Source organism: Solanum pennellii, chromosome 10, assembly GCF_001406875.1.
Source record: "Solanum pennellii chromosome 10, SPENNV200".
NCBI lineage: Eukaryota > Viridiplantae > Streptophyta > Magnoliopsida > Solanales > Solanaceae > Solanum > Solanum pennellii.
In genome coordinates, this window is record NC_028646.1 from 67,451,858 (window position 1) to 67,477,068 (window position 25,211).

Genomic DNA, 25,211 nt, shown 5'->3' on the forward strand with positions numbered 1-25,211 from the left:
GGGGGGGGGGGGGGGAGAAGCACATTATATGAATAGTTTCACCTAGATACCTAGTTCAATTTCTTCGATATGTTCATCCACTTCTTAATTTTGAAGATTTGGTGTATAAAAAGTCCTTTCATTCAATAAAATTGTTAGGATAAATCATGACTTAATAGTAATTTTTTTATATAGTTTTGAAAAGTATATCTAAAATAATTCCTGAAGTATGACCAAAACTTAATTAGTGAACAAACATTTCTGAACTATTCAAAAAGTTGCAAGATTCATCCTTTTATCCATCTTGATTTAAGAAACTCACGTCCTAACAAAAAATGTGTCGAGTCGAATGGATATATGTACACATGGTTAAGTTAATCAAATTAGGTGATTTTTTTAATTTTTTGAAATTGAGGGTTTAATTATATTCATACAAAATATATTCAAATTCTAAATATTCTTTGGAAAAAACAAATACTAGTCCAAATTTCAAAAATTTCAAATAAAGCAATTATTTTTTTTCATTTTAATAACTAAACAGCTATGTAATTTCACTAAATTTCCAGCATTTCTTTACATTGTATAAAATGTGAACATTGTATATATAGTATATACTCCTCAATATTTTACCAAAGAAAATCTCTATATAGTTGGATGTAATATATTTGAAATGATTTTTTTACATAATCTTTCTAACCTTCGGAACGTGAATATTCCAAAATTTATGTATTAGTGTCAGTCAATTTACTTGATGATGCAAACAAAAATACTCTATAAACTAACAACACACGAAATTTAAATTCAAGATTCATTTTCTATCCATATCCTTATTCTTTTTAGGTAACTTTGATCTTCTCGTCGTGGCCAAGACGTGACCGAATTAAAAAAAAATATTGTTTCAATTAGTTTCTTAACAAAAATAGGTTGAAGGTTGATTCTTGTTATTTTTTGAATAGTATAAGAATGTTTTTTGCTCACTTAGATAATATAAGGATGTACATTAGATATGGGTCATAGTAAAGATGATTTTAGCCAAAAACTCCTATCTATGATAACCTTAATTCGCTTAGCATTTGTTTTATCTTGCTTGACATATTCAAATATACATTAAAATATAGTGAACATGAAATTACAAATGAAAATTAAAAAAAATCAAAGCATATCAAATGTCATAATGCAGGACTATAACATTGTACTCAATAACAGCATCGGTAGCATTCATCCAATAGGTTTTTGCAGTGGCGATTCCTTGAGCCAATCGAAAAACTCCAGAACCACCAACAATAGGCATTTCACGATACTTATGAAATGCGGGGTTCCTACCAAGTACACTCAACGTGCTACCATTATACTTGCCAGTTGTGAACACAAAGTTGAGGGTCATAAGAAGGGCAGCCTCCTTTTGACCGGCTCCACCATAAATCCCTTGGGCTCGACCCACTATAGTCGAGTTGACCTCGGGTCCAACCGTCAATGGATCGTCAATCATTGCAACATACCCAAAGAAAGTTGGGGATTTTGACTTGATTATTGGAACTGCGGTTGGATTTTTTCCACTGGTTATATCGTGAAAATAGAAATGAAATTTAGTTACCTTTTGCTTTGCATGAGGAAGTTCCTTGAACCATTTTTCAACAGCTTTGGGTCCTAATACAACACCTTGAACCATTGACATAAGAATAAAACAAAGCAATATAATTAGACTTGTTTTTTCCATCTCTTTTCCTCTGTCTATAATGAATACATTGCATATACATTCTATATATATGGTAATTACAAGTGGATGTTGGTTGCTGAAAAAGTCAAAAGAAAAAAGAGATTAATGTATTCAGAGTGTAAATAAAATATAGAGAAGGTTGTAACTCATGTAAGTTAGTTGACTTTTAGGAGTGTTGTGATTTGTGAGTATTTTTGTAAAAAAAAATATGCATTACATCAATCTGCTCGATGCAAGCTGCAGGCGGCTAGTATTATTTTTGTTTGACTTCTGCCTATACTACGATTAAATTTGAATTATATCTCAAATTAAGATTTTTTATTAAAAATAGATCGAAGTAATTTTATAACCATGACACTCAAATTTAGTTTATATTTATGTCTAAATACTTTTACATAATGTTTTGTTGAACAATATATTTTTGAAAATTTACCTCTATTTTTTAAGTCAATAATCAAATTCATTAATATGTATATGTTCTTCAAGTAGTGTACTTATTCTACCTCAACTCAATTGTCGCTATATAACCAACATTTTAAAGTTGTATTCTTGAAGCATAGTCAACCAAATAATAAAATAAGGATGACTATAGTCTATAGCCACATGATAAATAAAATAGCTATAATGACTCTCTACCAATAATTCAAGCAAATGGACCCCACCATTATCACCTAAACAAGTGACAAAAGAGAAAAGTCTACTTGTGCCCTCACAACTCTACAACCACAAAATATATTGGATATTATATGTTGACATAATTATGCTGGAACAAGAAATATCTAAAAGGAAGTGAATAATTGAAGAAAGTTCCTGTAGAACAATGTATATACTATTAAAAAAAGTTTAATACATAATAACCCTAAAAATTTATCGGAATATTTCATTTATACATCTAAATTAAATTTTTTTTCCAATTAAACACGTCAACATGCTTGCCTTTTGGGTTTTATAGCTTATTGTGGCGATTGTATATAACTAAAGAAAACCATATATTTTATGTCATTAAGGTAATTATCTAATAGACGAATAAAATACATTAAAACAAAATTAAACTTTTCATCGAAAGTGTCTAATTTGAATACTTTATTAGAAATTGAAGTGTTCAATGAAAAAAAAAAGCATAATTATGTGGTCTAAATGAAATATCTAACCATAGGTAGGGTGGTTATGTATTAACCCTTACTATTACGAATGCATCATTTAAGAGGCAGAAAAACTCATCTTTTTTTCAGTGTATAGAAACAGAGAGGAAAGAAAGAAAATCCAGAAGAAGAGGAAGTGCTATATTGCTGCTTCTTCTTCTTCTTCTTCTTCTTGAGAAATAATTTTCAAAATGGGTGCCGAGGTGTCTAAACAAATCGAAAGACGAAAAGCTATCGATACTCAGAAGAAAAACTTGTGTGATCTCAAGGAGAAAAATGGATGCAATTTTCCTGGCTATGATTATAATGTACAGGACAGAAAAAATTGGATGTCAATACTTGGTCCTGAAAAACTTCATGTGAATCAAATAGTTTGGCCAGGTACGCGAAAAGCAGATTCAAAATTTAAATTTTTACGATTCATAATTTGATGTTTCATGTCTTACCTTTCTAGGTACACATGATTCTGCAACTGATGAAATTGGAATCCCATTCATTTCTCGCCCTTTCGGACAATGCCAATCATTGTCGATTTATGAACAACTTGTAATTGGTGTGCGTGTTCTTGACATTCGCGTTCAAGAAGATCGCCATGTATGCCATGGCATCCTTCTTTGCTATCCTATTGATGTTGTTATCAACGATGTTAAGAAGTTCCTGTCTGAAACACATTCAGAGATAATAATCCTGGAAATCCGTACAGAGTTTGGACATGATGATCCACCTAATTTCGACAAGTATTTGGAGGCTCAGCTAGGGGAGTTTCTCATCCACCAACGTGACAATGTTTTCAACAACACTATTGCAGAGTTGTTGCCAAAACGAATAATATGCGTTTGGAAACCAGGAAAATCACCTAAACCTAGACAAGGAAGTAGTTTATGGAATTCGTGTTACCTAAAAGATGACTGGACAGACACGGACTTACCGGAAAAGAAATTTGAAAGCAACATGAAGTATTTGAGTGAGCAACCACCAATAACATCACGGAAATTCTTTTACAGGGTGGAGAACACGGTGACACCACAGGCAGATAATCCAGTACTGTGGGTGAAACCAGTGACGGAAAGGATTCATCCCTATGCAAGGTTGTTTATAATGGAATGTATTTCTCGAGGTTATGCTGATCGATTACAAATATTTTCATCAGACTTCATAGAGGAAGATTTTGTCGATGCGTGCATTGGTCTAACAAACGCAAGGATCGAAGGGAAGCTCTGAATATGAACATATGTTTACCAGTATAAATAGGTGTTTCGGGAATTTCAATTATGTACATAGTTTGATCAGAAAGCAATGCATCCTTGTTGCTGAAGAGGTAATTGTGTGCCATAGGTAGCTAGTTTGATTCTTTAGTACTTATTTAGGGTGCCAGAATGCGTCTGCTGCTATATGTCTGTAACTAAGAATATGTGAACTATCAATTGCATGTTTGGTTTGTGCATTCGTTCATCGTGATTTTGTGTTTGTTAAGCTCTTGAAGATGTAAGGATTCAACCATTTGCAAGGTTGTTTATAACAGAATGTATTTCTCGAGGTTATGGTGATCGATTACAAATATTTTCATCAGACTTCATAGAGGAGGATTTTGTGAATGCGTGCCCAATGCAAGGATCGAAATGTTTACCAGTCCAAATAGCAGTATAAATATGTCATTCAAAAATTTTAATTATGCTCACGTACAGTTTGATCAGAAAGCAACGCGTCCTACTTGCTGTTGGTAGCTTGTTTGATTCTCTAGTCCTTAAAATTAGGTGCCTGAGTGTGTCTGTTGCTATATATCTGTAACTAAGCATACGTGATCCAACAACTGTCTCAGTAAGTAAAAATTGTCTGCAAATTTATAAATATAGTTGAATATTCGATATTCCTGCACAAGGCAAACAAATGGATTGAATCCAAGATCATACGGTTTGTTTCGCAATTCCTATCAAGTCAAATTTGATACATTAAAAGAGTGAAAACTCTTGATGACTTCTCTGTCATATGAATGGGTAATCAAGAAATAAAAACATCAATCACGGATTGAGACTAATTTATAATTAAACAAGTAGATAAGCAACATATCTGGAATTTGCCCATAGTCCACCACAACAAGTCTTTGGGATTTGTCCTACTTGCTCTATTGTCTCAAAAAACAGAGGTGTGCACATAAAAAGCCAAATGTCTGTTTACCCTTAGCTACGCTAGCAACGATAGGTATTGAGATACTAACATGATAAGTTTCTTGGTCCTTCATGAAATTATTCTGTCATGGATGATGCGCGCCAAGTCTAGTCTTCCAAGTTTTATTGATTCAAAGGTATTGAGATACTTCAGACATTTCTATCAGCTACTTTGTAGCTTCACTAGTTCATCTGTTGTACAACAACAAGATATAAGTATTATGATTCACCAATTGTATCTCAGTTTTGCATAGCTAAAGCTTAGCAATGGTGAAACATATGGTAATGAGCAAAATATTAAATAGTGCGATTTACTTTTTCATGGCTAATGAGTTGATTCAGAGGAACGTGAAAGATTTTGGTGTCTCATGTCCCCTGCACTAGAGGTGTAAAAAACTGAACCGAAAACCGAATTAAATGTCAAACCAAGTCAAATCGGGAAAAAAATCTGACTAGTGGTTTGGGTTGATTTGGTTTGGTGTTGAAAAAAAATTCGACTATGTTTGGGTTGGGTTGATTTCAACTAACAAAAACCAATCCGAGACCAAACCAACCCGACATTATATATATAATTTTAAAATTTTATTTTATACGTAAAAATACCTATTTTTAAATATCTCTTATACTTTTTCATAGTTTTTATCTTTTAATATATTTATTTCATGTTTGGAAGTTAGAATTCTTAATGATCTAATAAAGATTATAGTTCATAATACATGTTGGTAATTATAATAAAGTTTAAATAAAAATCAAATTAATATTAATGCAAAAAGAAAATCAATTCAACATAAGAATGACAATAATATTGAATATTTGTTTTTTAGTTTTACATAGATTTAGACAATTAAAATACATGATCTAATTTTACTTTCTTTTAATGTTTAGTCATGTAATTAATACTTGCTAAATTTATTTTAGCATGATTTAGTACTTTAAATTATGATCAATTTCATCGTTACTTATTAATTTACGATTTTTTTGTTGTTGGATATTTTAGTGTCATTAATCATATCATATGTTTTGTTATTTTCTTGAGAAATAACTTAGATAGTTGCATTTTGGTAGGACTAAAGAAAGATTTGATATACAAGTAAATTATATGTTTGTATGAATATTTTATCGAAAAAATCCGAAAAACCTGAAGAAACCCAAAGTTGAAAAACTCGAGTTTTATTGATTTAGTTTGATTTGATTTATAAATTCAAAAAACCAATACAAATAGTTTAGTTTGATATTTGGAAAACCTGAACCAACCCGACTATGTACACCCCACTATTTGCATCAGCCCGAGAGAGTAGGTTAGATCCGGAATACTCAGCCACATCCTGAACGTCCAATACAGGGTTGTTTTGCACCAATACACGACATAATTGTCGTACTTTTTCATTTAATTTTTGTATGTGACTTCTTATAGAAGCAATGTCGTCAGCATATTGCCGTTTGAATGTGCTGATTTCTTCATCTATATTTAAAGGAATTGCTGTCACTTATTTACCATCAACGTTAACATTTTGAGTTATCTTCATCATCTCTGTCACTATCAACCTTCATCACAATATCCCATTCCCCACGATTAATCTATCTTGTATAACCTTCAACAAATCTGTAGCATATTAGATGATCATATATTACATTCCTCCAATACCTATGGATATTACAACACTTTGCACAAGGACATTGGACTGCTTTACCTTGAGGATCTCCAACGGTGTAAGCAAAGTCCAAGAAAGAATGAACACCATTTATATACTCTTTGCCATACCTCGGTAAATCCATCCAATACTTGGACACATCTTGAGCAAAACCTAAATAATCGAACATGGATTAGAATTCAAATATATATTCAATTATGCATTACCAAATACCAATACTTTACAAACATATCAATAATATGGGTAAAAACTATGCCTAGTGAATTCAACTTGGAGATCAAGATGGGTGTTTGATTATTCCAAATCGAGATTGAAGTCCTCATATACCAATCCTTCCACCAAAAATAAAGGTTGAGGGTATTTTTAGACGAAAATGTGGAAGGAGAATATTTGTGAACCATTTTCCATATGTTAAAGAAACTTTAGTGCAAATTTAATAAACCACGTCTAGGTTTGTTGTTTCCCTTTTCTTGGCAAAAACCATTTGTTTCCTGTTAGGAAAATTAATGCTAGGCTCTTAAGCCCATGATCGGTAGTCCAACTGACAATATCAGAATACCGAGCAATATATACCTCATATTTATGTTGAAGAAAAGGTGTTGATGAACTTGTAAACAGAAAGGATATGAAGTAAATGGCTTCATTTTAGATTAGCGTCTGAAATCTGTGCTTATCAGCCTTATGAAAAAAGCCAGAGATGCGAATAAAAATTATCAATTTCCAACACTTTCTAGCTCGAAATAAAAAAATAAAGAAGAAAAAGGTCATTTTAACTACATAATGCATTAATAGAGCATTTATGGAAGTAACGTAGTAATCTTCATTATTATGTATAATATATAGTGTATAATATTTGCTAAGCAAATTATAGTATTTAAAAAATTATAATACAAAATAATTTTATATTAAATGATATTAAAAAAAATAATATGAATCATATATGATGAATTTTTAAAAAGAATTTGTTTTATGAAATAAAAAATATAAATGAGATAAAAAATAATGATATAATAATAAACAAAAAAAATTCTTTTTTAGTGTAAAATTTGTGCTAGGTTGGAGTTTTTCCCATAACAACTGTAGATAGGGTCATAGGGATGACAATGAAGCGGAATAGACGCGGGGGCAGGGTGAGTTTAGGCTATGCAGGGCAGAGAGAAGCAAATTTAAAATCATGTGAAGCGGATTGAAGTGAGTAATCTAAAAATTAATGCGCGATGGAGCAATTTGTAGGGTATATGTGATTTTTTTGGGTTCAAATTTAATTTTAATTTTTTACATGTTATAAGAGTGATAGAATATTATTTATTAAGATAATTTTCTTAAAACAATTAAAACAACATTCAAAATAGTAGATGAAAATATTTAATATAAAATAATCCGTATAATTTTTTATATATTTCTCAATTGATTTCTAAGATAAAAGAAAATCAAATCACTATCTTATTAAATGAATATCTTTAAAAAAAAAATACCCTTATTCAATATATAAATATTCTTTTTTCTTTATAGTAAATGTAATTGAAAACAATTTCTTTTTTCTCAATTCTCTTTTTCATTACTACACACAAGTATTATTTCATTTTTCAAAGATACTTTACAAAGAAAAAAAAGAGAGCACTATTTATAAATAAAAAATCTTTAAAAATTTATGACGAACTAAAAGAAAAAATAGTATAGGGGATGTAAAGACAACAGAGTCTTGGAACTGTAAATCACAACTACCCATAACCACACGGACTTCTCATGACACTAAATTACAAGAAACCAAACTTTAAACCACCATTCATGAGATATGTTAATCTAGTCCCAATTTAGACTTAAATCTACTTATGAATTGGTCAAATTTCCCATGAAACTAACGAATAAAAAAAATTGGCAACAGACATTTAAGTACTTTATCATTAATCATAACATTTCAAAATACATGTAGTATATAAGCTACATTGTCAAAATATTAAAAATAAAAAGTACTACTATCCTAATAAACATAAAATAGCAAGGGAATGAACCAAATACTAATTATCCTGATCGATGATCATTCAAAAATAGTAAATGGTTGCTTCCTGTCAACAAAATTCAAAATTTAACATAAAATAAACATAAATAAAAAGAGTGCAACATCACACCCTTTCACACCACCAATCTTCAGCGGTTGCTGCTGTTGGTGCATTCACGAGCATAGTGCCCTTCCTGCCCGCACTTGTAGCATGATCCACCGCCGCTACCACCATAACGTCCTCCGCCGCCGCCGCCGCTGCCGCCACCTGGGCTGCACTCTCGTGCAAAATGCCCCTCCTCGCCGCACTTGTAACAATTCCCTCCTCCACCGCCGCCACCACCATACCTCCCGCCGTAACCACCCTCATGACCACCGCCATACCTCCCGCCTCCACCATACCGATCGCCACCACCGTCACGAGATCCTCCCTTAACAGGAGCACCATCAGGACCGGTAACATCGACGGCCTTCGTACGGCCGTCGTTGCCAGATTCTACCTCAAATTCCACAGGTTCTCCATCTGCCAAGCTGCGGAACCCCTCGGACCGAATCCCCGATTGGTGAACGAATAGCTCCGGTCCGCCATCATCTGGAGTAACAAAACCAAAACCTTTCTGGTCGCTAAACCATTTCACAGTACCCTTTTGCCTTTGCCCCTTATTGCCCTCGGACGCCATAGATACAAGCTCACAGAAAATCCCTAAAAACTCTTTTTTTTACTCTTTTGGTGTTGTGACTTGTGAGTTTTCAATGTTTCAGAGTGAAGCATATTTATAGTGATTGAGTAGAGACATGACATTAATATATTTTTACTTTTATTTAATAAATAAAGAAATAATGTCTCTTTTCATTCATAACTTTGTGTCATATTATTATTATAATGGCAAATCATATTAATTATTCTTTTGACCAAAAATAATATTAATTTTTTTTAATATAATATTAAATGTTTTTTTCACTTTCTTCAAAAATTTATTTAATAAAAAATTGAATAATGTTCATTTTCATTCATTATTTTTTACTTTACTATAATTTTGGCAAATTATATTAAATTTTCTTTGACCAAAAAAAATAACTAATTCTATTTCTCATATAATATTAAATATCTTTTTTCATTTTTTTCAAAATTTTATTTGATACAGAATCAAAATAATGTCCATTCTCATTTATTATTTTTTGCATACTACAATTTTGGCAAATTATATTAATTGTTTTTTTGACCCAAAAATAATTATTAATTCTATTTTTGAAATAATATTTAAAAAAATTTCACTTTTTTCATTAAATAGTTTTCATTTTCATTCATTATTTTTTTCCATAGTACAATTTTGACAAATTATATTAAATTTGTTTTACCAAAATAATTAATTCTATTATGAAATAATATTAAATATTTTTTTCATGATTTTATTTGATACATAATTAAATAATATTCATTTTCATTTATAGCAATAAATACTACAATTTTGGCAAATTATATTAATTTTTTTAACCAAAAAAATAATTAACTCCATTTCTGAATTATATTAAATGTTTTTTATTCACTTTTTTCAAGATTTTATTTGACGAATAATTAAATAATGTTCACTTTTATTCATTACTTTTTGTCATACTACAACTTTGGCAAATTATATTAATTTTGTTTTTGACCAAAAATATAATTCTATTTCTCAAATAATATTAAATATTATTTTTTACTTTTTCTAAGATTTTATTTGATACATGATTAAATAATGTTCATTTTCATTTATTATTTTTTGCCATATTACAATTTTGGCAAATTATATTAATATTAATTTTATTTTTGAAATAATATTAAATATGTTTCACTTTTTCAAGATTTTGTTTGATAAATAATTTAATAATGTCTATTTTCACTCATTACTTTTTCCCATACTACTATTTTGGCAAATTATATTAACTTTTTTTTTTTTGACAAAAAAAATTTAATTATATTTGTTTTTCTTTCTTCAAGCTTTTATTTTATATATAATTTAAAAAAAATTCTTTTCATTCATTACTTTTTGCCTCTACTATTATGGCAAATTACATTAACTTTCTTCTTTGGCCAAAAATAGAAGTTAATTTTTCTTTTGTTATATTCAATTATTGCATGTATAATTCTATTTTTTTAAAATTTTATACCAAAATTCACGGTTAAATTAAATGAATTGCTCTCGAAATTTTGAAGTTGTACCACATAAATCATTGACAAGGGAAGTATCAAATAACTAAATAAAGGGTCTGATATATCTTTAATTTTGTCATTTAAAGGCGATATAACCCTTGTTATAAAAGTGACTCATATATATCCCTATATATTTATAAATAGTTCATATATATCTTTTTCCTCTAACGGAAATGAAGAAAATTAATTTTGGTTTAATTTTTTTTTAAAAAATATATAATCCCATATGGTATATTTAATCCTTCTCAAATATTTTTTTAAAAAACTTCTTTTTTTGTTTCAATGACTAATTTAGATTTATTATTTTGATGGTCAAATTAATTTATGTTTCACTAATATTCTTGTAAAACTTATCATAGATGATTAAATGTTTTTCTTCAAGTACAAATATTAAATTACACTATAGACAAAAAAAATAGTTTAAAATTATAATATAGCCACAAAAAAATAGTTCATTTTTTTTCTTTACACTAAGGAATGAAAAAAAATAAGAATATGAAACTCAAATAATGATAATCAAAGAAGTTAAAAATAATTTATGTACAAATAAAAGATTAAAATATACCTTAAACTTTGCTATAAGAACCATATATCCCATAAATATTATTTTTTAAAAAAAATATAAAAAATATAAATCTAAGACTAATTTTTTTACTTCCGTTAAATGAAGGATATATGTATGTTCATTTTGTAACAGTAAGGGTATATGTGAGTTGTTTGTATATCAGTAAGGATATATATGAATCACTTTCATAAGAAAAGGTGTATCAACTCGAAATGACAAAGTTGAGGAGTATATCAAACTCTTTTCCTTTTATGTATTTCTATAATTTTTCACTTGATGTTTGATTTTTTAAGTAGACATGCATCTATATTTGCACTTATTTTTCACATTCATTTAACAACTCATATTACATTAAAATTTCTTTACTTAATACTCATGCCCCTTAATTTTGACCCATCCAATAACTCTTGCGAAATGTCATCCCACATTCACATTGTCTTCGTCTTAATTCACATTTTTTATTATACATATATAATTTTGTTTAGTAGAAAGAAGTAGTTCAACAGAATTTGCTTAGTGATTAAATCTTAATGTACGCCTAGTGTTATTCATCCATCTATGTAAGTAGAAATTATAGAGGGAAAATTATGTGGTTAAGTAAATTAACATATATTAGTTAATTAGTTATCATATTTATAGTTTGTATCATATAATTTGTATGACTTTTATATAATGTAATTTTGTAGAATATCATTTATATAATTATTTTAAGTCAATATGTTTTTGTTTATATAAATTCGTTATTTCGACCTTATACAAAAATAACTCAATTTATACAAACGCGCTCACGAATTATACAAAACGGTAAATTATATAAACGAGAAATCTTAAATTGTAGCTATAACCCGTAAATGTACAAACTATAATTATGGAACATAATTAAATTAATTATAATGGCTATTTGCGAAAATTTCTCAATTATAAATTAGATAGAAGATAAATTTCTTAAGAGATCTAAGATGTTGAATAAAATGAAAAGCCAATTGTTATAAGTTAAAGCATTAAAGCTAAGATAACAAGAAAGATGGATGAGAAATAATATGTGTATTTTTTCTTCACTTACTTCTACTCTTCTCTTTGTTACAAAAAGAAGGGTATATATAGTTGTATATATTTGAGTACCAAGTGTGATACATGAATATTATCTTATCATATATATACTTCGGACACCAAGTATATCATATGACTAATTAGTATACACCACTTAGCATATTCTGTATGCATTAATATTACAACACTCAACATATTTAATGTGGACATTCATTTTACAACACCCCCTTTAAATATCTATACAAGAGAAAAATAATTGTAAAAGTATTATAATATGCATTATTTTACTAGAAAAACTCAGTGAAATAAAAACCTTGATTATCAAGTATGATCCATTCTAATTTGAAAAATTCAAAGTTGGACTCCATATTAAATTTGTTCACTGTCCAATGTCCACCCTTGAGAGGCTTGTGAAGAGTCTCAAATTGAGGATAAAAAAAAAAGAGCGATCTTTTATATATGACTTAAACAATCTTTCCCTCCATATTCATGTTGATGTTGTCATGCCAAGTTGATGGAATCGGTCTAGTTTCATTTTAGTTATACAATTCCTAATTACTATTGCTAATTCAAAAAAAATTCCAGTCCAGTTCTAGTCATAAAAAACTGTTTTTTATATTACTATATAAATACAATAAATTATAGTTAATAAAATAAATGATAAATACAAATAATAAAGTATTCAGACTGAGATGCAGATATCTCAAGTCCACTAACAAAAACTGATCAACTGGAAATGCAAAGGATATTCTGGCGACTATACTGAATAATAGAAGCAAAAGTTGATAGCTCACAATTAGCATGAGAACAAATTTCAAGACTTCAAGATTTCATGTAGTAATACTAGGTGCAATTTAGCATCAAATAAGTTACAAAATTCTTAATTTATTGCAAGTTCAAGTTTTTCTTATTCATTCATTTCTGGTTATTTGTAAGAATTTATATATATATTTTTAATATTACTAATTGTAATACCCACTAAATAACAAATTTTGATTGTCACATAAAAATTATATAAAACAACACAAACAATTACAAGAAAGGGTGTTGTTGTAAAAAAAGAAAAGTTTGGTGTGTAATTTGAACTATTAAAAATTCTTAAATAATGAGATTTAACCCAAATATTAATTTTTTCTAGTATTTGAAAATTTTGAATTATTTGCTAAAAATAATTGTCAAATAATGAGAAACTGTATAGACAAATACTATTTGACCAAATTTTACTTGGGAAATTATTAATTATTAGTAACATTTGCTAAAAGAAAATCACGTGTCATGTAGAAACTGATAAAGCAAACCTCTTTTAGAAAATAAAAGAAAAATTGCATAAGAGAAGATCAACAATTATCATAAAGAGAATGAAGGAATTGCAAATTTTTGTGGCATACTCCATTACAACTTCCAATCAATATCTAAACCTAGCTAAAAAATAAAAAATTCCCAGGGAAAGGTTACAAAGAAAAAAAGAATAAAGCCAATAAGGCTTAGATATTTGATTAACTCAATGGTGAGTGAAGTTGGCCGGAGCAGGCTGTGGAGCGGCGGCGTAAGGCGGAGGTGGGATGGGGAATTGTTTAGGAGATGGACATTGATAACATTTAGTAAATAGACCAAATGTGTCAATTTGATGAATGAAATTGAGCATGCTAGCCCAACCACCAAACCCAAAGCCAACAATAAATACCCAAACAACTACAAATATGTTGATTGTGAATGTGCCTGCCCATCTTCCAACAAATCTTGGGGGTTGTTCTACTGCATTCTGCCATAACAATATGTGTAATAATCATTAGTAGTATTAGATTGATGATAAATCATAACAAGAACCATAGTTTAAACAAATAATTGAGGGTTCAACAAGTGTCACATTAATAGGAGTGACAACTGGATTAGGGTCACTCATCTTAGTACTACTCTGTTTTAAAGTTTGGAGTTGAAGAAATGGCATCCCATTTTTTCATATATAAGTAGATTATATGTACCGTTCAGCTAAATTGATTTACAATTATGGATGATATATACACTAATTATGTATATTATATGTATATACCGTATGTATATTACATGTATAATGAGTCATAAAATCAATCCTAGGATCATTAATTTTTACTTTGTAAAGTTTGATATAATATATACCTCTCTAGCAGCAGCAGATTTGAAGGTGAACATGTGAGCAAGAGCAGGGATTATGTAAACAGTGAAGCTAACTAGAAGTGATCCAACTGTTGAATTAATTGGCCCAAAGAATGGGAAAATTATTGCTAAAAACCATATAGGAATAACCACAGGCAACCTTGCTACTGCCCTTTTGCACAAACTATTACAATCATGCATCCCTATGGCCTTCTCCCAAACAAAGTATAAGGGAGTACAAGCAAATCCAAATGTTATAAACTGCAATTACACACAAAAAACCGTATAAGATAATTACAAAGTAAATTTCTATGATAAGTGTAGCATTGATAGCAGTACTAACTAATTTGTTATCATATGTTAAATTATACTGATAGTATTGTACGTGTAAAATACCTCTAAATTATCAATGTATATAATTTTTTCAAAAAACAAAATGATTTAACTTAACCAAGCAAACAATAATTAATTCTTTTAACATGTTTTAGTAAGGAGTGTACCTTATTTTCGATTGAGAAAACTTTTTATGAATATTTACGTATCAAAAATGCAAGTTATATATTCGATCTATTTATCAAAATAATTACAATGACTTGCCAAATATACATATAAAAAAAACATATTATTTTGCATAAAATATAATATACTCTTTTTGTCCCAATTTACTTGATATAGTTTAAATTTCGCAAGTAAAAAAAAATATCTTTGACGATGATTATTGCATTCCCCTAAATATTAATTCTTGTGTAATTTTTGTATATAGCTTCTAAATATATAAATTATTTTTCAAAATACTTACCGATTATATATCCAACCAAATAGACAGTCAAAATAAAGAAGCTTGACTCTTGAAATTTGAATCGTGTCACGTAAATAAAGATAAAAAAAAGTATATTTCATGTATATCATATGATAATATAAAAATAAAATATTTACTGACTATTATTTTGATAAACGACTATACCTGATGAATGAGCATGAGGATGACAGCCATGTCTCTTAAGGGTGTTCTTGGGAGAAGAGAGAAGGCATTGGAGTGATCAAGTAGCAAATCACCAAATGCCCAATACACTGCTGCTGCTGATGGAAGTGTTAGTGTCAACACATACACTGTTGCCCATAAATATATTGCCTTGAACTTTTGTGGTTTCCACATTGCATGCATTATCTCTCTGCAGTTTAATTAATTAATTCAATTTTAAATAATTAATAATATATAGAAAACTAAAATCCTTTTCTTTTAGTAGTTAGTTCCAGCTGGTAATTTTTTATTTTTTTTACATCATAGCCTCTTCCATTATCATTGATTAATTGTGCAGGAAAAGCAAAAGTAATTGGGAAAAGAATTGTAACTTTCCAACATTTAAAAATAATAGTAATTCATTGTAGCTTTTCAACTTGAAAAGGGTAAAAAGTGTGACTCTTTTTGCTTGTCATTCCTTTTTATAGAAAAAAAGAGATGCTGAAAGTTTACATTAACACATGCAAATAATGTTAGAATGAAATGAGAACACACAACTATACAAAATAACTACTACATCCCTCAAACTTTTTTTGTTATATTACGTTTTCAGAAAGTCAATAATTTAATTAATTTTAAAAGTTAAATTAAATTATATTTATTTGATATTTTATACAAAAAAATTTCGATTAATAAAATTCTATGAGAAATACTATTAATTGTATTTTTTTTTTGTATATCAATATGATGAAAAAAATTATATTAAAATATTATCAAATTGTTATAATTTCACTCTAAAAATAGAATTCATGACAAATAATAGTGAACGCAGAGAATACTAAAGAATGTGGACACGTAGTGCAATGAATGTTGTCATTTTTCTCTTAATTAGAGGTATCAAGTTTGAGTTCTAGATATAAAAAAATCTTTAATAATGAGTGTTTCTCCCCAAATAAGGTCCTACACAACATGAATTTGAAATAATCAAATTTTTATGTAGATATTAGACACTAAATGAGAGAAAAAAAAAACTAAACAAAATAATATAGCTTTTTGATAACTATTGCCAATTAAACATGGTGTCGTAGATGGTAAGATTAAAACTTTTATCGACAAATTGGATATTTACTTGTCAGACTATGTCGAAACATGTTAAGGTGAAGTCACTTTCAGAAATAATAATAAATAACGTTAAAGTAAATTGTATTTTTCTACAATTTTTAGTTTATGGATTTATAGTAGTGAGAGAATACAAGGACCTCGTACTTTCCAAATAAATTAAAATAGATATTAAAACGTTAAAAAGACGTAATAACATATAAAAATAATGTTTTGTAGTCTTACACAGTAACAGCATGTCCCCCAAATGTATAGAGAATGTTTGTGGCTCCTGTGAAATATAGCACCAATTTGGTTGGTCCAGAATGCTTCACCCCCTCCACCTGTAATTATAATTTGTTAGTTTGTGATATTGCGTTTATCAAAAGTCAATTTGATTAATTTTTAAAAGTAAATTAGATTATATTAATTCGATATTTTAAACAAAAAAATTAAATATTTTAAAACTATATAAAAAGTATTATAAATTACAATTTTTTCATATTAATATGATGAAAAAATGCATCTTAAAATGTTAGTCAAATTTTTTTATAGTTTAATTCTATAAATAGAAATCATGACAAAGAATATCCAACGAAGGAATTACTATTAATTACAAAAAATTAGAATTAAATATCTTAATTAATATACATAATTAAGAAAATAATTATTCAATATATATCCAACCCCCACATACTGTTATGATTACAGGTTTACTTAGACTAGAATCTTCAAACTTTGTATTCACATGTCACAACTCACAAGTGACAACAAATATATGATTTGATTCAAAGTTACTAAACTCGTTACCACTAATGTAGCTCCACCCCTGTGTATACAACATACAGGGAGTTGATGCAAATACATAATTTATAACGAGTTTGATCTTATTATATATACGTATGATAAGTATTTTTTTCTTTGCACATGTATATATGCATAGTTGGAGAAGATTATTGAAAGTTACAATCGGATTGATGAGGTACCTGTCCATGCAGTAGTGATGCAACAGTAAGGTACCAAGCAGTGAATGTGGTCATCAACAAGCCAAGAAAAGACCAAATTCTATAATTGTGGAAAGAAGGAATGAAGACAGTTGTGGCACAACAAGCACCAAAGATATAAGTCCAAGTCCTCTTGTCCAAATTATCATTTATGTAATATATGTTACTGCAAGTTGAAATCAAACAAATAGATTAAAACGAATAAAGTATTGTACAATTTGGATACAAAAAGATATTAAAAGTTAGGAACCTTGCACAAGCAATGAGTTGAATAACTGAACCAAATAGTAGAAAAGTGCAATTAAATGCCAAACCAACGTTCCTCCAATGTTTCCCTAGCAGCCCATCAAGAACTTCGAACCACTATATACAAGAAAAAGTTAAAAACATGAGAAATTTGGATGATTTTCTATTTAAATACAAATTAAATAAACTAACAAATAATTTTCGTTTTACTCCAACTTCGAATCACTATTGGAATCAAAGGTTTTTTCCACCGCAAATCAATAAAAAAAATTGTGTTACTTTCAATACATGATTTTCTCACTAAAAGAGAATTGACTCTCACTGAAATAGTGGGAGATACCCTATTTGCATATGAAAACATTACTATCATTTTTTCTCATTGATTCAGTCAAAATATGTACGAGAATAACCACTAAACACAATACATTACCTGAATAACGTGATTGCGGAAATCGACTTTTTCTCTTTCTTTTCTAGTTCTATACTCAATATAGAGGATGCTAATAAGATAAGCAGTCCAACTACCCAATAAACCATAGAAAAGCTGAAATGAAATCCCAGAAATCATTCCTAATTGAGAAAATGAGTATGGTAGCGTCAATAGAACTTGAGCTACCTGAAAATTGACAAACAAAAAAAATAATAAGTCATCAAATACACTAGTAGAAAAAACAGGAATTAGCGACAGACAAATTTTGTTGTACCTGATTAGAGGCACAGCTAAACCAAGCATCATAAGTAGAGCCACCATGCCAGAAAAAATTGGAGATTTTGGACTTAATGTTAATGGGCTTACCTTCAGTCTCCATTTCTACATAATTTCCAACAATTACTGTCTCTACTACTTTGTCATTAGAAGATAATGCCATATCTTCTTGCTATTCCTATTTAATTGATATAACTGATGAAAATATGTATATATACACGATTATCTCTTGTAGTCAGATTAGCAAATCAAAAAAATAATGAGAGGAGGCCCCTTATAACTATGAACTTGAAAGGAAGCCTAGTGTGGTTATGCCTCACAAATCCATGTTATATTTATATTCAGACTTTTGAATGTATTAGCAAATGTTTCTTCTCTCTTATTTCTTTTTTCTTTTGGGATCTTTTTTTTTCTTCTATATCCAGTAAAAAAAATCTTATATTGAAATCTTTTGTAACTATATTTTCCTCTATAAAAGAATTATATAATTAAATTAATATGTTTAATCACCTGGTCGTTCTTATATAATATTATGTATTTACTTATAATTTTAAATGTATAAATTGAAGTAAAAGTATCGTAAAATTTACTCTCTCTAATTAATCACTTTACTTGTCGTCATCATTAAAATTAAATGGTCTATATTAGTTTTAAGAAATCAAAATATAATTAAGTATTTTATTCTTGAAAGTTTAAATTGACAACTTTAACAAAAAAAAAAAATCTAAATGAAGAACAAATACACATACTCCAAATACTATTCTTGCTTAAATTAACTTTTTTTTATTTATTAAAGAGAGATTAAACAGAAAATATTCATTAAAAAGATATTTAACATTTTGACGGTTAAAATAATAAAATAAAATATAACCGTCAAAATATATAGTTTTTGAAGGGGTGTGGAGACAAAAAGCATGACAAGTAAAGTAGTTGGGTGAAATTCCGAGACCTACTAGTAATATACAGAAAGAAATCTACAAATTCAAATATGAACAAATAGACAATTTTTCATTTTTGAAACATCTCCTTCGTGTATATCTTTCGCACTAATTATAAAAAATGCTAAGTAAACTACATGTTTAGATTAGTTAACGATTAAACCTTATTATAATTATTAAATAAAATCCTCGTGTTGTAAAAACAAAAGGAATTGTTCCTTGAATTTAAACATGAGCATTTTTGTACATGACCTAATATAATATGCCAGCGTGAATTCACGAGCAGGTTTCTCATCTTCCCGTATAAAAAAAATCTAGTGAGGGTTTGAATCAGAATTTATGAATTTTTAAGTGGCTTGAGTTCTAAAATAATATTTATATATATTTAAAGAATTTTTTAATATAAATATATTATTTAAATAAAGATCTACTAATTTGATCGAATTTATATTTCGATTTCAAGATTTATCCCTACAAGTATTAGGATATAAATGTGTATAACAATAATTTGGACGATTAAACTAAAATATCTTATACTTTCTTTCGTTCACATTGCTATAATCACTAGTTGTCCTCTTTATAATAATGTGTAATGATGCTATATTTGAGAGATTATTAGCAATTATTGTTATGTATACACAACACTATAAGTGAATAATTATAGCATGTTTAACTCATTTTTTTTAAGTTACTATAATTGACGTCAAGTGAATAATTTTTATTTCTACAAAAAATAGAGAGAGAGAGAATATAGGTGGAAATTGTAGGAAATTAGACCAAATGATTGCAAAGCAAAGGGGCGTGGTCGCTTTATACCAAGAAGATAACAAAAGCTGTTTTTTTTTTTTTTTCACATGGCTTTGGGAGAAGCCCTTTACAAACTCGATAATTCACTCTTCCAATTACTCTCTTTCTTTTTTATTGAACCTCATAGAAGTCGGTTTTTTTGAATGTGCATTAAATAAGTTTTGTTTTATGTACTCTCTTCGTTTTCTAAAAAAAAAAAGTTGTCTAGTTTGACTTAGAACAGAGTTTTTTTTTTAAAAAAATTTTTTGATTTTATTATTCTAAATTAAAGTTATGTCAAATATATTTTTAATATATGGTCTAAACATGTCACGTTGAAAGTTAAATAAGTAAAAAATAAAAAATGTCTTGAGGCACAAGTAAAAATTATTTTGGATATTTATATATCTAACACAAAATGAGAATTTTTTTTTGGAAGTGGAGGGTTAGATGGGGTGGATAGAACTATTTTTTTTAAAAAAAAAATTAATATCTAAATTAATATTTAGGGGGGAGGGGCGATGAAGTGAAAAAAATTAAATTCTTTTAACTAATACTAATAATTTATTTATTTTGTCAAGGTTGAATGTTTTTTCATGTGGAGTCTGATGTGATAATCTTTTTAAATAAAAGAGAGTATATTACGCACACCACGATGAGAGTGATATAAAAGAAAGATGTGTGTTTCTCAAATTAAAAAGCGATAGTTTAGGTATAAAAGTTGAGTTTTTGGCTAAAATCATCCTTAGTATGATCAAAACCTAAAGTACATCCCTGTGTTATATAAGTGAACAAAAAACATCTCTGAACTATCCAAAAAGTTGCAAGATTCATTCTTTTGTCTATTTTTTTTTTAAGAAACTCACGCCCCAACAAAAAATGTGTCAAGTCGAATGAATATATGTACAAATGGTTAAGTTAATCAAGTTAGGTGATTTTTTTTAAAAGAAATCAAAATTGAGGGTTTAAATTATATTCAGACAAAATAAATTCAAATTTTAGATATTCTTTGAAAAAAAAAACAAATACTACTCCGACTTCAAAAATTTCAAATAAAGTAATTATTTTTTTTATTTTAATAAATAAACACCTACGTGATTTCACTATATTTCCAGCATTTTTGTACATTGTATAAAATGTGAACATTGTATATATAGCATATACCCCTCAATATTTTACTAAAGAAAATCACTAAATAGTTGGATGTAATATATTTGAAATGATTTTTTACATAATCTTTCTAACCTTCTGAACATATTGTATAAATATTTCAAACTTATGTATTGGTGCAATTTACTTGATGATGCAAAAAAAAACTACTCTATAAACTAACAATACTCGAAATTTCAAGTCAAGATTCATTTCCTATTCATATTCTTATTCTTTTTAGGTAACTTTGATCTTTTACTCGTGGTCGAGATGTGATCAATTTTTCTAAAAAATATATATATATTTTTATTCAGTCAGTTTCTTAATAAGAATAGGCTAAAAAATAATTCTTGTTATTTTTTTGATAGTATAAGGATGTTTTTACTCAATTAGATAATATAAGGATAACATTAGATTTGTGTCTTAGTTGATAAATTACTTTAGTTAAAAACTCAATAAAATTCATACTCTCGATAATTTGAACATAAAACTTAATAAAAGAATATAATTTAGGTGTATTTTTGATTTTATAAGAAAATGAAACATGAAAAAAGTCTAAGAGTTATTGAAGTGTGTGAAATTAGGTCTTAGGCCTAACTCACACCCCAAAAGCTAGCTCAAAGGGAGGAGGATTTGCCCATGCCTTATAAAGAGTCCACCCATCTCATTAATCACCGATGTGGGACTTTTGTCTTTCTTTAACACCCCACCTCACGCTCAGTGCTTAGCATCTGGTGCGTGGGCAATTTCAATTTTGTGGACCCCAACATCGGGTGAGACGGGCCCTGCTCTGATACCATGTGAAATTAGGTCTTAGGCCTAACTCACACCCCAAAAGCTAGCTCAAAGGGAGGAGGATTTGTCCATGCCTCATAAAGAGTCCACCCATCTCATTAAAACAAAATATTCTCACAAAACTAAAGATCAACTCCTTTAACCAAGTTGCCATACGTGGTGTCAGATAAATGATACGAAAAGTTAGCAGAACCAATACAAGAACAAAAAGAAAACTTACTACTTTTTCATCTTTTATTTTGTACGTATTAGTTTTTTGTTTTGAAGTGCAAATGCTATACCATTTGTTATTCTTTATTTTCTACTTCTTGCATAGATCTTTTAAATTTAAATGGTGTGACCTAGAGTATTCATTGATTATTTGTGGCTTAAGTCATCGACAGTCCTTTCAAGTTGTTCGCATAATTCACTTAGACATCTTAACTAGGATTATTACCTATTAGACACTTTAATATTAAAGAATATGTATCTATTGAACATAAAACGAAAACCTTTTTTGAAAATATTTTGCGTGTAATTCACGCACATTGACTTAAAACAATGACACTTGGCACATGGACCCAGTCTAACAATAAAATATAATTTTTCATTTTAAAAAAAATAAAAAATAGCTTCCAGCCTTTATTTATTAATTACAAAAATATTTAAAAAGAAAATATCCCCCACCCCCACCTAACCCTTTGACCTTTCTTCTTCCTCTACCCTGTGAACCCCGGCAGGCGGCATCCACCATCAATTTCACCATTGATAACGGAGATAACAAAAATAAAAATCTCCCTTTCAAATTTATTCTTCTATCATCTGTTATTCTCCATTCGTTTTGAGATTTTTGTGAAAATAAATAAACGTCAATAAATTATTTTTAAGATTCATGACCAAGAAAAATTGAAAGTATGTTCATTTTTTAAAATATCATCTTTAATAAATTAATGAGTGGCGATGTTTGTTCAATCGGAGTGATCGAAATGGAGATGGACGAATATCGATCAATTTTTAACTCCAATGTTCGAATTTTTCTTCTTCTCACATATTAAATTAGCAGATTTTTTTTTTTACAAAAAATGAAAAAAAAAAAAGAATGAAACAAAATGCTAAGAATTTTGAAATCATTAGAATGGTGGGGGAAGAAGATAACCAATGGTGCATGGGTATGGGGGTGGGGGTGGAGTTGATAGAAATAGGGAAGAAGAAGACAATTGTCCTTCTTCTTTTTTGTTAATTAATTTTTTATAATTAACTTAGGGGTATAAATTAAGAAAAAAAAGGAAAAATATTATTTTTAATAAATTAACGCGCTCAAGGAAAGTGAATTACACGTTTTTTGCCATGTCAGCATTTTGTGTCTAATAGAAATGACTTTTGAACAAATAAAGTGTTCAATTGGCACAAAGATTAATTGAGGTGTCTAAATGAATTATACGGACAACTTTGAGTGGCTGCAGATGACTTAGGCCATTATTCTTCATGTTATGATAATCATACATGATGAGATTGGATTTCTTTAACATAAATTCATGGTAATTATTGATTATGAAACCAAAAAAGAATTGGAATTATTAGGGAAAAAAATATACTTTCTCCGTTTAACAAAGAATGATTTAGTTTGACTTGATATGGAATTTAAGAAAATAAAGAAGACTTTTGATCGTGTGATCCTAAATTAAAATTCTATCAAATATACAAAAATTGTCCTTTAATCTTGTGACCTTAAACATGCTATATGAAAAGTTTTATAAAAAAATTTTTTTTAAACAGACTAAAAAAAGAAGATTATTCTTTTTTAAATCGAAAAAGTCCGAGAACATCCTTTGTCGAGCGGACTATTAAACATTCCAATCCTTATGTTATATCACGCTTCGCAGACAAGACATATATTCTCATGGGACCATAAACATTCTCTGAGTGGTTTTTGTCCCCTTTGACTACATCTATGTTTCTTTGTTTTCAAATAAAAATAGGCCTATTTATTAAATTTGTGTTCGTCTCAATTATTTTATTAAATATCTATATTAATATGGACGGAGCTAATCTATCAAAAGAAGTTTATTATCGAAAAAAAGGTTTAAATTATTTTATGTATAGTGACTATTGAATCCTCAATTAGCTTCTTTGTATATTTAATTGTTTTATACATTGAATCACCTTACTGGAAATTTACACTTCATACTTATTTCTAATATGTAAAAAAAGAATATCATACTTTCTTATTTTGAAAATAATTCAAATTAAAACTAATCATTTTTATTATTAATAAGATAATTTATAGCCGAACAAACATTAATTACTTATTTTATCATACTGAAACAGGAGAGTATACATCATATTGTCTGGTTGGTGAATTCAAGAAGGAAACAGAAAACCAACATGAAAACAGATGATTAACTCGGAATATAGCTGTAAAATTTAAGACTCTCTTTAGTTGATTGTTTACCACAAAGAGCATGAACATTTCAGTTGTTTGAATTTGAACGTGTCAATTAATTTAGGAAACACTACACAATTAGACATATTTCACTCTCATATATATTACTTATTATTTATACTTTCAAAATATTACGTATCGTATTACTAATTAAGAGTTTTCAATTGCATATTGAGAAAGATACATTTAGAAATATGTATTTATGCTATCCGATACACTAAAATAGGGAAACATGCTAGTGAGATGGGGAGAAAGGCGAGTGAGATTCATCATGACACTGGGAGACCAGATACATAGGAGAGTAGCGAGCAAGATGTGAGAGAGGCGAGAAAGATTTGATATGTATCCTAGATACATGTGAATCCACTTGATACAATGTATGTAGAACAAGTTACACCTAATTTTCACCCCATGAATCTTGAGATACATATATCTCTATGTATCTAGTCGCACCAAAATTTGATAAGATGCATATACTGCAAACTAGAATAAAGTAATCAACTCCTACACTAG

The 25,211-nt window shown here is 28.6% G+C and overlaps 4 protein-coding genes across 4 annotated transcripts; 1 reads left to right on the forward strand and 3 right to left on the reverse strand.

The window, feature by feature from the left end:
- Positions 1–1,030: 1,030 nt before the first annotated feature.
- LOC107001831 (dirigent protein 22-like) lies at positions 1,031–1,871 on the reverse strand. The gene has a single exon (XM_015199792.2). It carries the CDS (start codon positions 1,694–1,696, stop codon positions 1,142–1,144), a length of 555 nt encoding a protein of 184 aa, XP_015055278.1. The 5' UTR covers positions 1,697–1,871; the 3' UTR covers positions 1,031–1,141.
- A 1,016-nt stretch (positions 1,872–2,887) lies between these two features.
- On the forward strand, positions 2,888–4,398 carry LOC107031888 (PI-PLC X-box domain-containing protein DDB_G0293730-like). The gene is made up of 2 exons (XM_015233379.2): positions 2,888–3,219; positions 3,293–4,398. The coding sequence occupies exons 1-2, from the start codon at positions 3,030–3,032 to the stop codon at positions 4,057–4,059; spliced, it is 957 nt and encodes a 318-aa protein (XP_015088865.1). The 5' UTR covers positions 2,888–3,029; the 3' UTR covers positions 4,060–4,398.
- A 4,132-nt stretch (positions 4,399–8,530) lies between these two features.
- LOC107001848 (cold shock protein 2-like) lies at positions 8,531–9,401 on the reverse strand. Its single transcript, XM_015199805.2, has one exon. It carries the CDS (start codon positions 9,332–9,334, stop codon positions 8,804–8,806), a length of 531 nt encoding a protein of 176 aa, XP_015055291.1. The 5' UTR covers positions 9,335–9,401; the 3' UTR covers positions 8,531–8,803.
- Positions 9,402–13,787: 4,386 nt separating this feature from the next.
- On the reverse strand, positions 13,788–18,983 carry LOC107032465 (auxin transporter-like protein 2). Its single transcript, XM_015234064.2, has 8 exons — positions 18,607–18,983; positions 18,333–18,518; positions 17,907–18,019; positions 17,639–17,822; positions 16,899–16,996; positions 15,558–15,765; positions 14,597–14,854; positions 13,788–14,222 (listed from the first exon to the last, which is right to left on the reverse strand). The coding sequence occupies exons 1-8, from the start codon at positions 18,769–18,771 to the stop codon at positions 13,962–13,964; spliced, it is 1,473 nt and encodes a 490-aa protein (XP_015089550.1). The 5' UTR covers positions 18,772–18,983; the 3' UTR covers positions 13,788–13,961.
- Positions 18,984–25,211: the final 6,228 nt, after the last annotated feature.

Excerpts from the sequence above, each read along its gene's own strand:
- LOC107031888 (XM_015233379.2), top strand. The coding sequence starts at position 3,030 with ATGGGTGCCGAGGTGTCTAAACAAATCGAAAGACGAAAAGCTATCGAT. Across the intron at positions 3,220-3,292 it reads GAATCAAATAGTTTGGCCAG|GTACACATGATTCTGCAACT; the intron begins GTACGCGAAAAG and ends TTACCTTTCTAG.
- LOC107001848 (XM_015199805.2), bottom strand. The coding sequence starts at position 9,334 with ATGGCGTCCGAGGGCAATAAGGGGCAAAGGCAAAAGGGTACTGTGAAA.
- LOC107032465 (XM_015234064.2), bottom strand. The coding sequence starts at position 18,771 with ATGGCATTATCTTCTAATGACAAAGTAGTAGAGACAGTAATTGTTGGA. Across the intron at positions 18,519-18,606 it reads TTAGCTGTGCCTCTAATCAG|GTAGCTCAAGTTCTATTGAC; the intron begins GTACAACAAAAT and ends GTCAATTTTCAG. Across the intron at positions 14,223-14,596 it reads AATCTGCTGCTGCTAGAGAG|AATGCAGTAGAACAACCCCC; the intron begins GTATATATTATA and ends TTGTTATGGCAG.
- LOC107001831 (XM_015199792.2), bottom strand. The coding sequence starts at position 1,696 with ATGGAAAAAACAAGTCTAATTATATTGCTTTGTTTTATTCTTATGTCA.